At 34.4% G+C, this 16,493-nt stretch overlaps 1 protein-coding gene across 4 annotated transcripts in view; it reads right to left on the bottom strand.

Moving 5' to 3' along the window:
- Window positions 1-16,493, bottom strand: part of CAMSAP2 (calmodulin regulated spectrin associated protein family member 2) — a 117,622-nt gene that overhangs the window by 27,090 nt on the left and 74,039 nt on the right. For 2 of the 4 annotated variants that reach the window (XM_032878217.1, XM_032878218.1), the window contains exons 4-6: window positions 13,458-13,541; window positions 3,098-3,130; window positions 243-384 (exon numbers count right to left, since the gene is read on the bottom strand). In XM_032878217.1, coding sequence (XP_032734108.1) covers window positions 243-384; window positions 3,098-3,130; window positions 13,458-13,541 — 259 coding nt within the window. The remainder of the gene's footprint in view (window positions 1-242; window positions 385-3,097; window positions 3,131-13,457; window positions 13,542-16,493) is intronic. The other 2 variants (XM_032878219.1, XM_032878220.1) reach the window with 1 other exon arrangement.

Genomic DNA, 16,493 nt, shown 5'->3' with positions numbered 1-16,493 from the left:
TCATATCATTTTATAATTAGTGGCTTAGTACAAACACATATTTATGTGGAATCTGTTTTACACACACTTACAAATAAAGGGGACTCTACACAGAAAGACTTAGCACTGTTTTATTCAACTACCTTCCTCAGGATTATATGTAAACTTTTTTTTTTTAAGCCTTCATTACTTATTACATACTGTTTTCTCAATATTTGTCACCATCTATCTACAGCCCACAAATATTTCACTGGGACACTTACCCTCTATTCTGACGACACCAGGACAGTAAAAATGAATAAGAGCAGCTAGCGCACAGCCGTCTGTACCATCTTTCAACAAATTTTCTACCAATGGAATGCAAGGCAGTTGCTTGAGCAATGTTTGCTCCTTTCTGTAACGAGCCTATAATATAAAAAAAAGAGAGAGATAAAATAAATAAATACTAAACATAAGGAAAAAACTAGCACTGTAGATTCTAATGTACCAGTAATATACATCAAGAGAAATGAGAACTATTCAAGCAACATCCTTCTTTTCTAAATAATACTAGACATTACTTTACGAAAGTCAAATGCAGAGCAACAGCTTTATAGTTTCAAAGTACTTAGTACAACATTATATTGCCAATTTACATGAAATGACCTTTAGGCTAAATATTTAAATATAAAAGCATCATAAAATGGGTTCTGAACATTTTATATCCAAATCATCATTCTGTTCTTTTGTAGATAATAAAATTCATTTATTTTAATGTTGGCCTCAACTTAGACCACAAGTTCTTATATGCAAAGAGCAAGAGTACTATTTGAGCATAAAGAATTATAAGAATTCTCAAAATTGGGAAGCAGGTATAAGAATACAATACTATTCTTACAGAAAATAATAAGAATAATAAGAAACATCACTTTGAGTAACTAGAATATCACCAAAATACTCTGGTTTGGCATTAAGATAATGTAAATAAAATGTAACAACTTTGAAACAAAAAAACAACCCAACGAGGGTTAGGGTTAGGGTTAGGGTTAACAGAGCAAATACAAGGATTTCTGCTCCCCCTCAGAAAAACAGAAGATTCCTTGGTGTGACTGGATACAAATTTGTAAGACAGTTCTCTAGAAATGAGACATGCTCTTAAATCAGACTACCTAGGTTCAAATCCTGGTTCTGACACTTACTAGCTCTGTAATCTTGGACAAATTACTTAAACTCTCACTTCTCAGTTTCCCCATCTGTAAAATGGGGATAATAATAGTACCTACTTAATAGAACCACTGAAGGGTGAAGTAAGGCGATGCTCATAAAATGCTAATAAGCACACTGCTGGGAACACAGCAAGGGATAACTAAAGGCTGGTCAGTTACTAGCTGTCAGCTCTCCTAAAGCCAAGAAAATAATGCTAAAGACTTAATGAAAATGCATATTGAAGTATTTTATTAGAAAAATTTATGATTATATGGTTTACTGATATTTCAAGGTTTTTAATCAAAACTAATTTTTCTTCTAACTCCATGTGGTTATATATATTTTAATAACTATAATTATGAAATAAAATACTTTTGTGAGAATAAAAATAAAAATAATTTACTAAAAAAAAACATTTACTATCTGGTGGTGAAGTTAAACTTCCTTTAAATGCTATCCCTCAGAAACGTACATGCATTAATGAAGAAATAAATATTTATTCCTACTTCTCTCTGGCTACCCAAGAACAAGACGTATGGAACATTTTTTCCTCTTGAAGATATCAGAGAGCTTGTTCTTCTTCATCAGTGCACACTAGACTATTTAATGGTATGTTCCAAACTCAAGAGTACCTACATTTAGAAAAAAATTATGTATATGCACTATATAAATTCCTTGCTTACTGATTTTAGTATCTTTAGAAACCTGTCTCACTTTGCTGCTAATAGAGTTTAAAATTCAACCATGAAAAAAGAGCAGAGAAGAAGTAAAGGGGAGGGTGAGAAAGAAGAAATCAACCACTAGCATCTTCTAGCTTTAAGTTACCCTTCTCACATTTGGTAAGCCACAGTTCTAGATCCTTACATTCCTTTCCCTGGCCAGCTAGAAACAAAACAGTCTCCGTCTTAGAAATCCTCTAAATTGGCTGGGTGGGCTCATTCCCAAACTTCCCAGCTCCCTAGGAGCAGCCTGTTTTCAACCTATAATCTGAACTGGACTGAGTTGAGCGTTCAGGGTCATGGAATAAAGAACCGAATTGTGATTTGTCCTGCTGCTCTCTGCCAAGCAGCACTTCTATTCAAGGCACACACGCACACAGACTAATGATGCTTTAGCAATAAATGTAGATGATTTAGAACAGACTATCAGGGATTTCTGAGTGGCATACTAAAAACTTTTCCTGAAGATTATATCCTAAAAGATGTACCAAGTAAATAAACTTTTGAAGTCATGTACAACTCCTATTTGCAGTTCATAAAAGTTGTCATCTTTTATACTTGATCTTCTATGGTTTTATAAACCTGCTATATGGAAACATTCTCTGTTCCTTCTTTAAACTGAGAAATCTGGTATTTAAAAGGGGCATCGTATTTTCTATCTTCCAAAACGACAGTGTATTTCTAAGTTATATACTTATTTCTGAGGGTATAAAATACTTAAGTGGTCTAACCACCCAGATTTAATTTTTAAGGAACAGACCTTCAGGTCAAATCAGAAGTGAATATAGTTTAGGTCTAATACTGGTATGGCCACTAAGAAAATGTCACTTTTTTAACCACACAAAAAGTATACCCTTAAAAAAGGGTACAGATAATTTACATATGTAATTCAGATCTACTTTTCCTAAAGTTATTAAAACTAGTAAGAATCTCTATCCATACATGTTTTTTACCTAGTTACTAACAGTCTGTAAATATCAATAGGACTAATGACAGAATGCTTATGCTTTAAACTATTTTTAAAGCTTCTAATCCAAACTTTGGCTAGATTTTATTTTCTTTTTTTACTTATATTATGATTAAATACCTTAAAATCCAATCTCAATGCAGCAACTAACAGAATTATATGAAATGACTATACCAGGGAGACACAAACAATCCCATTCTACAATTACAATTCTGGAGAGCAAACTGAAGTAGCTGGGCAAACTTACTGGAACCAGTTTCCAAAACCATTTGGAAGGAGACTTCAGAGGAAGCAGCAGGGGGAAAAAAGGGAAAGCAAAAGGTAAAGGGAAAATTCATCAGAATGATTTTCAATTAAAAAGTGACAATAAAGCTTCTCATAGTGGAGTTCCAAGTTTATAGTTCTCATAATACTTTTTGATGTTAATTAAGGTTTAAAAATATATAGGTTCCTAATGATAAAGACTTCCACCTTCTCCTCCCCTCATCTCCTCTCCCAACACAACAATTCATTTTTCAGATACTCAGGATAGTCTGTATACTTTGGCAGCAAAGAATTTTATTTCCAGTTCTAGAATCACACATCATATTAAAAAGTACATCTATATCACAAAAGGGAAGTAGAAAGATCAGGGCTGGATATGCAGTCACTATAATGCTTAGACTTTAGTAAACCACGTCTGATATGGCTGTGTTTCTTTCCAAAGAGAAAAGAAGAAAGACTCTATCAATAAGTGTACGAATAAAGCAAATAGCATTGTAGACCTGAACAAAATAATCATTTCTTTCCACTTTATGAAGAATTTCTTTTAATTAATGGGGTAATTGACAATTCTTACTAAGATTTTTACAGTCTCTAAAGCAAGTAGCTACTTACATAAAGAGAATATAAGTGTTATTAATTTTACCATCTAGAGGTATACCAAAGAATATAATTTTACTTCTTTAAAATAATGAATAAACTCATAATTTCAGTTAATATGAACTAATAATTTGATTATCTTTGTACTTTCTAGCACAATTTCTAAGGCCCTAAATAAACATTTATTGAATGAACCAAACTAAATGGGGTCTGAGTTAAAATTCATATTCAACTTTTAGGTAGAAAGTTTATTCTGAAGGGGTACCTGGCTGGCTCAGTACGTAGAGCATGTAACTCCTGATCTTGGGGTTTTGAGTTCAAGCTCCACATTGGGTGTAGGAATTACTTAAAAATAAAATCTTTAAAAACAAGTTTTTCCTATATAAAATTAACTGTAAAAATAAGATTATTTGGAAAATAACATAAATATTTTCAAGAACTTTAAGAATCAGAAAAAAGTCACCTCAAGAATCAGAAAAATACCAACTTTCCATAGAGATAACATGTCCAGTAAGTTTTCCTTATTGCATCAGGAAAAAATAACCGTAATAATTTTGTTGCATGTATTTTAGTCTCTCATTTAACCAGAAGTTTTGGGCAGTTGCAGTTATGATAACCATAAAAAGTACAAAAGAACAGGAGCAAAGGAAGCCACTGAGAATGTGTCAGGATCCCGATGTATAACCGAAATTTCAAAAATAGGGGTTTTCTTGTTTTTGAGACTAGAAAATTTCATTATACACAAACTGATAACAAGAAATTTATTGTGAACTATAAAACAGGAGATATGCAAAGCAGTCTCTGATGGTTCTATATAGATCTCTCTCTATATTTCTTGTAAAATATTCAATAGGACTTTTTACTAATTCAGATGCTCTGGCCTTCCTCCCACCTCTCCACTGACCTAACTTAGTGATAGCAATCCTACTAAGGAAAAAGGAAAACCATTTGGATTGCCTAGCTGAACGAAATGGGACTAAAAAAAGTAGATATACTAAAAGAACAAATACATATCTGTGCTATTCATCCTTATAAACGCATGCTTTCGTAAGCTCAAATATACGCAAAACCTCCTTGTTGAAGAAGGATAACTGTATTTCTGAAGTGAACAGCAATTGTCCCCTCCTTTTAATTTTCAGAGAACTAGGCAAACTGCAACCTCAAATCCTGTTTTAAGATAAAATTATGAGACTGAAATGTTTTTAAAAGGCCACAGACAACTGGTGAAATTTTTTTTATTAAGTTCTTACTGATGACAAAGACCAAACTGGGCAGTTCGGATTTTCTGGAATAATTCTAATTTCCAGCAATCCTATCTACTGTCTTCATCACACATTTGGCTCACCCTAAATTTTGGTTAGTTGTTTTAGGTCTTGCCATTAATACTCCCCAAATAGTTCTGTGTCTTCCCCTGGGTATCCACAATCACTCTGGGATTTGGGATAATTCCTGAACTACTTCTGGGTGCTCTCGAGACACTTTGGGAGGATGCTGGTTTGACCTGGCGGTTACTGGAAACCTCATGAAGCTGGAATTTATTAAGGAATTAATCATAGTGTGACCTGTCACCTCATAAGCCATTAGACTTAAGAATCTCTTTACAGTTGTAGGTCCAAAAGTTGTGCTGAATTGCTGATAGGAATGTAAAATGGTACAAACTCCTTTGGAGAAGATTCTGGCACTAGCTACCAAAATGATACAGGTATTTACCCTCCAATCTAGCAATCCAATTTCTATGGAATTTACCCTGAAAATCCAAGAATACAAAAGGATATTATTCTTCGTAGCGTTATTTGTGTTTGCAAGATACTGGAAATTACTTAAATGCCCAAAGGAAAGTGGTTAAAGAAACTATGGTACTGTGCTGCTTCAAAAATATGAGGAAGATATCTAGGGACTACATGCAGTAATTTTCAGGATATACGGTCACTGAAAAACACAAATTGTGAAAGATTAAATATGTTTTGTTAGAGGAGAATAAAACATATATATATACACATATGTATATGTATATATATATATGTGTGTGTGTGTATATATATGCTTACTTCTATAAAAACAAAAACAAGGATAAACCAACTTGTTACCTACAAGGGTTGGCGGGGAGTGAGGGATTGGAAAGAGGCAGAAGAGATAAGGGGAGGGGCTGATACCTCTTTGAGTATAACTTTTGCATAGTTTTGACTTTGGGAATTATATTAATGTTTTACATATTCAAAAAATGAAATTAAATTAACAAGGATGGAGCAAAAAAGCCCACAAAAACTAAATGAAAGCAGAAACCAATAAAACCAAATACATTTCAAAGGAATAACAGAACTACAATGAAGTGGTGGTGGTGGGGGAACCCAAGTAATTTCAAAACACAGCATTTTGACCATATATTATCAATCTAAAGAAAAAGGAATTACATTATATCTATATGAAATGATGGTTAACTAAACTTATTGTGGTAATCATTTCACAGTATGTATAAATCAAATAATTATGCTGTATACCTTAAACTTATACAGTGTTGTATGTCAATTGTATCTCAATAAAACTGGAAAACATATAAAAGCATTAAAAGGATAAAATAAACCCAAAAAACTCAAAAAGAAAAAGGAATTGCAAACAAATCTTAAGCTCTTTAGTGGGTTTCTTTTTCATATTGGTTTACACAGAGCAACTCTGAAGCTATTTTATTTGTATTCTAAGATTGGGCCAGTAAGTACAGTTAACACGATTAAACAATACAGGTTTGAACTGCACAGGTCATTTACACGTAGGTTTTTGTGTTCTTTTGTTTCGTTTGATAAATATAGTACAGTCTTGGAAACATATTTTCTCTTCCTTATGATTTTAATGCCATTTTCTCTAGCTTTACTGTAAGAATACAGTATAAAATACATATAACACACAAAATGTGTGCTAATTAACCATTTATGTTATTGGTGAGGTTTCCAGTCAACAATAAGTTATTAGGAGTTAAGTTTCTGTGGAGTCAAAAGTTATAACCAGATTTCCAACTGCATGGCACCCTTAATCCTAGGTCAACTGTAAATATCAATATCCTCTCAAATTACTTATTATAGAAGTAAAAATAATAACCATGAAGTTAAGAAGCCAGACAATATCTTAACCAAGTGATCAAATTTAACATCACCTAGTAGGGAGGCAAATGGATAACATGTGCCTCTGGATAGAATACGGTCATAAGGACACAATGCCAGTCTAAAAACCACAACCTTAATTTAATTGTAAGGAAATACCAGAAAAAAACAAATTGAGGGATGAAAATGACCTGTATTCTTTAAAAATGTCAAGGTCATGAACAAAAAAGAAAAGCTAAGGAACTATTCCAGTTTAAAGAAGACTAGAGATATGAAACTAAAGATATTACATGACCTTGGACTGGATCTTGTACTGAAAAAAAATTATAATGTATAACTGAGTACAACTCGAAACTGAAACACAGACTATAAGACTGATCAACATATTATACTGACATTAAATCACCGGTACTTTGGTTATACAAACAAACAGTTTTGTTTTTTGGAAATACACACTGAAGTATTAAGGGTTAATGGGATTTGATGTATGCAACCCTCTTTTAAATGTTTCAGAAACATTTACATATATATGTATTTGTGTGTGATGTATATACATGCATACATACACACACACAGAAAGTTAATGTGGCAAATGTTAAATTGATGAATCTGGGAGTATATAGAGCTCTTTTTCTATCTTGAAACTTTTTGTAAGTCTACAATATTTCAAAATAAATATTCTTAAAGCAGTATATTAAGTCTATACCAATCCAAATCTTTGTAGAATCTGTATCCAATTGCATAAAATCTATAGAGCTGTTAAAGAAATCTGATTTTTACAGCCCTCTCAAGCAAAGATGAAAATCACAGTACTGGGACATTTAACTAATATTTAAGTCTCTCCAGGGCAAATAAATTTTTTTTTTTTGTTGTTTTTTTTTAGGACAAGTCCTCTTTATAAAATATTGCTTGGAGAAAAAAAATCATGGTACCATCTCTGAATTCTAAAAACGCTTAAAATGGGGGCGCCTGGGTGGCTCAATGGGTTAAGGCCTCTGCCTTCAGCTCAGGTCATTATCTCAGGGTCCTGGGATAGAGCCCCATGTCGGGCTCTCTGCTCAGCGGGGAGTCTGCTTCCTCCTCTCTCTGCCTGCTTGCGATCTCTGTCAAATAAATAAAATCTTTAAAAAAAAAATTAAAAAAAATAAAAGAAATACCACTTTGTTAAAAAAAAATGCTTAAAATGTCAAGTTCCTCTAAATGAGTTGATAATACAACAGGGGTATATTCTAGACTGGGAAGTTACTTTACCAGTAAGTGAGAAAACAACTATGAAAAGAAAAGGCATACTGGCAATAGGTATAAAGAAATAAATGAATCAGCACTGACCACAAAAGTCCACACAAGAATAAACTGTAATTACAGAATAGGATCTTAGGGGTAGAATTCCTTAGAAATGATCTAATTTCAGCAGGTCAAGTCTTCACAACTATTTGAGTGAAACAATGGTATGAAAAAGAAACCAGATAAATCTAAGAGTCAATGCAAATGATGTATCTGAAAATGATGTCCTATATTAGGAGATATATATATATATATATATATATATATGTATGAATGAAACAGACTATTACAAAATTGTAAGCTATAAGTCAATGTTTCCCAAAGCATGCTCCAAATAACACTAATTTTACAGGATGTTAGTAGACATCATTCACAAAAGAAGTCCAAGATTAAACATGTCTGAGAAAGAGCTAGACAGGCTTCTTAATTGGGCCTTCAATGTACTAAAATGGGCTGTATCATTTTTAAAGGGGCATAAACAAGGCAGCATTTCCCAAATGTATTTGACTTCAGAATCTTTCTTTTGGGGCACCTGGCTGGCTAAGTTGGTAGAGCATGCAACTCTTGATCTTGGGGTCAGGAGTTCAAGCCCTACACTGGGCACAGACCTTACTAAAGTAAAAAATAAAAACTAGATTCAATAAAAACTTTTAAAAAACTGATGTTTTTTAAAAAAAAAAAGAATCTTTTAATTATTATCTCAGGTACTGTTTGAAGAAACAGAATCTATTTATTTATTAATTTATTTTTAAAAAGATTTTATTTATTTATTTGACAGACAGAGATCACAAGTAGGCAGAGAGGCAGAGAGAGAGGAGGAAGCAGGCTCCCTGCCGAGCAGAGAGCCTGATGCGGGACTCGATCCCAGGACCCTGAGATCATGACCTGAGCTGAAGGTAGAGGCTTAACCCACTGAACCACCCAGACACCCAAGAAACAGCATTTAAAACAAAAAATGTTGGTCATAGTTTTTAATTGCTAAGGAACTTTGGTAAAAATAGAAATTCGCAGGAGCTGAGGTAATCAAGCAAAGATGTGTAAGTGTTCACCTACTGTCTCACTGGGAAAAGTGTAGTCTACTTTGAGACTATACCTTTAAATGAAAAGCAATTAGAGCTCAGTTAATATCCTTTCTCCACAGGTTATTCCCTCAATCAATTCCCAACCCTCTGTAAAATACCTCACCAGTATTTCCATTTTAAAAGTGGCAAGTGTTACGCTGAAAAGACAGGTATCTTTAATACTGTGAGAAACAAACTTTACTCTCTATATAGTGAGTACTGTAAATTTAAGAATAGAAACCCATGAATTTGCAGCTATTTCAAAAATTATCCAAATGGTCTATTTACTAATGCCCAAATATGTCTTTTACTTGTAACTTCATGTCTCCACTCATGTTATTCCCTATGACCTAGTGCCCTACTTTGCAAATACCATAAAACCTACTAAGGCCCTATTCAAGTCCCATATTTTCTAGAAAACCTTCTTAGATATTTTACTCCCACAGTTACCATAACTCTACAATTTACATATATATACTTACACATATAAAAGTTTATAATAACCAACTACTTACTATTTTCACTAACCATTTGCTTTGAATCCCTTACTTTTACTAATATATTAAGAAAGGAAAATTTGAGAGTCATTTTAGTCATAGAATTTAGAAGCCATTTAATTCAACTTTTAAATTTTCACAGATAAAAGAAAATGAGGCCCAAGAGGTTAAGTGCCTTGGTAAAGGTCATGAAGTTAGCTAGTGGCAGAACTATTCTGACTTTAAGTTCATACTCATTTTTCCGTAGCACTTTGTACAAACTCCTTAAAAGAATGAATGTTGGACTCAATGTCATTAGCTATAAACTTTAGAGATCTTTTAAGTAGGGCTGCCAGATTCAACAAATAAAAATACGAGATCCTCGTGTATCTCACTGTGAATTTCTCTGAAATTCACATTTAACTGGGCATCCTACTTTAGAATAAAAAGGAGTATTAGAGGAAAAAGAGCAACTTGAAAGAAAAACAGAAAATAACACTAGTAAACTGCTTAAACAAAACATTTCTCTAGGACATGGTACTATTTAAAATGCCTTCCTTTTAGGACACCAACCAACTCAACAATCAGAAATACATCAACAGATCTAATAATATCTAAAGAAATACATGTGGAATTCTAATTTTGGTCCAGCACTAATAATATACAGTCCAAGTAAAAAGGGCCAGTCTCCAAAATCTATAAAGAACTTATCAAACTCAACACCCAAAAAACAAATAATCCAATCAAGAAATGGGCAGAAGACACGAAGACATTCCTCCAAAGAAGACATCCAAATGACCAACACACACACCAAAAAGTGCTCAAAATCACTTGCCGTCAGGGAAATAGAAATCAAAACCACGTCAAGAAAATCAAAACCAAGTCAGGAAATGACAGGTGTTGGTGAGGATGTGGAGAAAGGGGAACATTCCTACACTGTTGGTGGGAACGCAAGCCGGTGCAGCCACCCTAGAAAACAGTATGGCAGTTCCTCAAAAAGTTTAAAATGGAGCCACCCTATAACCCAGCAACTGCACTACTGGGTATTTACCTCAAAGATAGAAATGTAGTCATCTGAAGGAACACCTGCACCCCAATATTTATAGCAGCAATGCCCACAATAGCCAAACTATGGAAAGAGCCCAGACGTCTATCAACAGATGAATGGATAAAGATGTAGTGTACACACACACACACACACACACACACATACACACAGGAATATTATGCAGCCATCAAAAATTGAAATCTTGCCATTTGCAACAAAGTGGATGAAACCAGAGGGTATTACACTAAGCGAAATAAGTCAGTCAGAGAAAGACAATTATCATATGATCTCACTGATATGAGGATTTGAGAAACAAGACACAGGATCATAGAGGAAGGGAGGGAAAAATGAAACAAGATGAAACGGGAGAGAGAGACAAACCATAAGACACTCTTAATCTTAGGAAACAAACTGAGGGTTGCTGGAGAGGAGGAGGGTAAGGGAATAGGGTGGCTGGGTGATGGACCCTGAGGAGGGTATGTGCTATGGTGAGTGCTGTGAATTGAGTAAGACTGATGAATCACAGACCTGCTCCTCTGAAGCAAATAATACATTATATGTTAATTTAAAAAATGAATAGGAATAAACCTGTAGTTCAAAAATTAAGAAAGAAAGAAAGAAATTATATGGACAATAATGCAGCATTTTTGGTAATGAGGAAATGTTAACTCACTAAATTAAAGTTTGAAGAAGTTAAAAAAAATACAGTGCAAGTATCCCTCAAAATATGAATATATTTTACCAAGAAGATGGTTTAAGAAGAAGTTTCATAAAATAGATTTTATTGGACATCTAAGTTGAGAATAGGTATAAGGACAAAAGGTAAGAAATGTTATCATCCAAACAATGGGCTCTGGCTATAGCTGGGTAAATCACAGACAACAAGGCTAAGCTGGGTTAGGAGGCCAGCAAGCTTGAGTAGGTGGGTGGCGTGGCAACTTCTTTCCAATTATATAGCAATAAGAAAGAACAAGTCATTCTACCTCTCATCCCTAAAAGGAGAAAAGAATCAAGAATTTTGCTTTTATGGGAATAAAAATCAAGAATGAAGTGACTGAATTTCCAGCCAAACCAACCAGTTCAAATGCCAAAAATCTCGTCATTAGGTAATAGAGATTTCTTTCCCTAGTTTACGCTGTCACAAAATGGTTCTTCATAATGATGAGACACCGCACTTTGCAGTAAGACTCTGTAAAATTAACACAATCTATGTGAAATTTGCACAAAGACTCTAACAATTGGAAAAAATCATTTGAAAATAAAAATATGTATTGTGCTAAAATATGTATGAATCCAAATATTTAAAAATGAGTCATATTTACTTCTTCATTTACTCAATGACTCACTAAACAAATATTGGTTGTGAGGTTAATATGTGCAATTGCATAAGACTAAGCACTATTAAAACATCAAGATGTTATGAGTAGTGCCCAGATTCCACATAGCTTTTCTTAAAAGCCACTTGCTCTGTTTGGAATATATATGGCATTTTTTTATTCCATAAAATTATGTTTATTGGGTCCTATGTCAGCAAACAATCCCCACGTGCTTCCTGATGTGTATGCAATACTACAGAATTTAATCATTATATTTAACAAAAAAGATTTCTATGGAAAAAGGTCATCAGTGTTATAACTTAGGATGATACCATCTTAGCTTATTCCTGATTAGAGCCAGGAGCAAAACTGGGGGCAAGGTTTTAACCCCTACAGGATGAGGAAGAGAAAAGAAGGGAAATTAACAGGAAAGGACTCGGGGAAGAAAGAGGAAAGAGACAGGGACAGAAGCTGCTGGAAGTCAGGAAAATGGAACATGTGATCAGGGGTGACAGAAAACAAAGATTTCCATTCTGATGTACCTAATTTAGGAGAAAGGATGTCAACAAGGTTAGGATGAAGAGTCAAGTATGCACAGTATTTTCAGCAGCTAGTCAGTAACCTAAATGAGGGAAATCATTGTGATCCCAAAATAACAAATTTAGACACAATTTCAGGTGGTCTCCTACAAGTTTTCTACTGAAGTTGGTAATACACAAAACACCTTTCCTTTTCTTTCCTTTTTTTCTTTCTCTTCTTATAGAGGTATCAATGACCAGGAGCATTAGACCCAAATGAATAGAAAAACTGTATAATAATAAAGAAACTTTAAATAATTCAACTGGAAAATAAGATCTCTGAATACTTATAATTTCTTTCACCCCAATTCAAATGCTACAGAACATGTTTAAAGAGCTGTCACTTTTAAAAAATGTGATATACTATAGTGCAGGAAATATACTTCTGGTCTTAGTATATGATAAAAATACAAATTTTCAAAGAAGGAAACTCTAAAAGCCACAAGAATTTTGAAAGCATGAAAAAAATGAATCCATATTAATGTTTCTTCTTTCTTCATAGAATAACCATATATACAACTTAACAATTCCTGGAATATATTTTAAAGGCCAGTCTTACTACAAGTCATTGTAAGGCTGATACACTGAAAATGTTTTGTTGTTTCATACATTTTACCAAAGGCAAAGCCATTATTTTTGCCAAAGTACTCAAGAAATTGAGTTCTAATCATTAAAAGTTTTTCCTAAACACCTTCATCCAATTAACCCTCATTTTGTACTTCTACTTACTTGGCATTTATGACATGCTTTCTTAGGGCACACTTAACACCATCAAAAAAATAATTTAATGAATATATCTATTTATTAATATCTGTATTTCCCAAACAATACACGTATGTGAACATACATAGTCTATTTATAAAGGCACCTTATTTTCTTTGAAACATATACCTTTTGACCTCCCGGAGCTTCAACTGTGTGATGTTCTTTCAATTTCTGTTCTTGTTCCATAATGTCTTTCAAATGTTCATTTACCTTAAAATATAAAAACACTAATTTGAATTTATATTCAAATATGACAGTAAAATAACATGCACCATAAAATGTCTGTGGTCAGATCTCTGATGTCAAATACTGGTATCACTTAAATGAGAAAATTTCATTTTCCCAACCAGAAAAAAGTGGTATTTTACAGGTGTTTTATTTGATATTCTTAAATTTATTTAAAAATTTGCTGAATATCTACTACATGTCAGGAGCTGGTTAGAGTTCTAGAGAAAAAAGGTACTCAATTTCCAATTTTAATGCTTACAAAACAAACTTTCAAAATTTTTATTTTCTGTAAAGATTTGTTAATTTGAGAGAGAGAGAATGAGCAGTGGGGAGGGGCAGAGGGAGAGAGAAGAGAGAAGCAGACTCCCTGTGGAGCAGGAAGCCCGACTCAGGGCTTGGTCCCAAGACCCGGAGATGAACCTGATCCAAAGGCAGACACTTAACTGACTGAGCCACCCAGGACCCCAACAAACTTTTTATTTAAAGATCTTATTTATTTATTTATTTACTTGAGAGAGAGGGAGAATGCAAGAGGGCACAAGCAGGGTGAGCAGCAGCAGCAGAGGGAGAGGGAGAAGCCAGATCCCCGATGAGCAGGGAGCCCACTGTGGGGCTTGATTCCAGGACCCTGAGATCATGATCTGAGCTTGAAGGTAGACACTTAACCAACTAAGCCATCCAGGCGCCCCAACAGACTTTTTCATAAAAAATTTTATTATCTCTTTAAGGACTAGTAAATGGAAATTATTTTCCTTAAAATTAATGTTTTCATTTTCAATAAAAACACTGTAGGTTTTTTTTTTTTAATGGCATGAAGCATTTATTTTATTATTTTTTCAATTTCAGTATAGTTAACATTACGATACTAAATTAGTTTCAGGTGTACAATGTGGTGATTCAACAATTCCGTGTATGGTTCTTGTGCTCATCAAGGTAAGTGTACTCTTCATCCCCTTCACCTATTTCAACCATCCCCACAACCCTTCTCCCCTCTGATAATCATCTGTTTGTTCTCTGTAGTTAAGAGTCTGTTTTCTGGTTTGTGTCCTTTTTTTCCTTTATTCTGTTTCTTAAATTCCACAAGTGAGTGAAATCATATGGTATTTGTCTTTCTCTGACTTATTTCACTTAACATTATACTCTCTAGATCTATCCATGTTGTTGCAAAGGACAAGACTTCCTTCTTTTCTAATGGCTAAATAATATTCCTCTGTGTGTGTGTGTGTGTGTCTGTGTATGTGTGTCACACAATAGAAAACACTTGGAATCAAGTTCTTAATCTGTGACTTCATAGACCTGTCCCTGAATCATGAGTGGGTTTTATTGCCATCATAAGGCCACAGCTAAAATAGATGTAAAAATCTTGGGAGATTTTTAAAAAGTTCTTGGGAGAAGGTCTAATTTATCTCTTATTACATTACTCAAACATCCATAATCTAGAAAGGTTAAGAAACAGTCTATATAACTAGAGGGTATCATGCTTAGCGAAATAAGTCAATCGGAGAAAGACAACTATCATATGATCTCCCTGATATGAGGGAGAGGAGATGCAACATGGGGGTTAAGGGGGTAGGAGAAGAGTAAATGAAGCAAGATAGGATTGGGAGGGAGATAAACCATAAGTGACTCTTAATCTCACAAAACAAACTGAGGGTTGTTGGGGGGAGGGGAGTTGGGAGAGGGGGGTGGGGTTATGGACATTGGGGAGGGTATGTGCTGTGGTGAGTGCTGTGAAGTGTGTAAACCTGGCGATTCACAGACTTGTACCCCTGGGGGAAAAAATGTATGTTTATAAAAAAAAAAAAAAAAAGTCTATATAGTACATAAAATATTTCTTAAGAATACTTTAAACAATTCTGGATTTTGAGCTAATGATTTTAAGGTCACTCTAGTAATGAAAAATAAATGTTCCATTGTTTAATTATAGCACTCTGGAAAACATTAATGGCATTATCAACCACCATAACTCTAAACCCATAATTTTCTGAACTCTTCTATTGCCCAGAATTCAGTTCAGTGGCTAAAAACAAATGGATAGAGAGGGGGCCTGGGTGGCTCAGATAGTTAAGCATCTGCCTTTGGCTCAGGTCATGATCCCGGGGTCCTGGGATAGAGTCCCATATCGGGCTCCCTGCTCTTTGGGGAGACCGCTTCTCCCTTTGCCTCTCCCTCTGCCTCTCTCTCTCATGAATAAATAAAATCTCTTAAAAAAATAACAATAAAAACAAATGCGGAATTTTAATTTATGATAAATTTTTATAAGATTTTATTTATTTATTCATGGGAGACGGAGAGAGAGGCAAAAGGAGAAGCAAGCTCAAGGGAGGGAGATGTGGAACTGGATCCCAGATGATGGGATCATGACCTGAGCTGAAGGCGAGCCACCCAGGCACCCAATTTATGATAAATTTAATTAACAATAATCACTAAGAGTTTTTTCTATTCATGATATTTCTAAGGGGTTATAAGGGATTTAATCAACAGATTTATTTTAGTATATGAATATACCATGCTGTAAGATTTTCTAGTTAGGGGCGCCTGGGTGGCTCAGTGGGTTAAAGCCTCTGCTTTCGGCTCAGGTCATGATCTCAGGGTCCTGAGATCGAGCCCCGCATCGGGCTCTCTGCTCAGCAGGGAGCCTGCTTCTCCCTTCTCTCTCTGCCTGCCTCTCTGCCTACTTGTGATCTTTCTCTCTGTCAAATAAATAAATAAAATCTTTAAAAAAAAAAAAGATTTTCTAGTTAATCTCTTAGATCATCAATTTGGTTGTATAAAATACTCTAAGAGACAACAGAATTAGGAAAGACTTGGGTCTGAATCAAAACCTGTACTTACAAGCTATGACCTTAATAATTCCTTGATGCCTCTTAGACTCAGATGCTAGTTTGAATAAAAGCTACCACATAAAGGGGTTTGGGGTAGTATGGCTCTAAA

Source organism: Lontra canadensis, unplaced genomic scaffold, assembly GCF_010015895.1.
Source record: "Lontra canadensis isolate GAN:19392208 unplaced genomic scaffold, GSC_riverotter_1.0 scaffold63, whole genome shotgun sequence".
NCBI classification, from domain to species: Eukaryota; Metazoa; Chordata; class Mammalia; order Carnivora; family Mustelidae; genus Lontra; species Lontra canadensis.
This window is presented reverse-complemented; position numbering and strand designations above follow the sequence as displayed.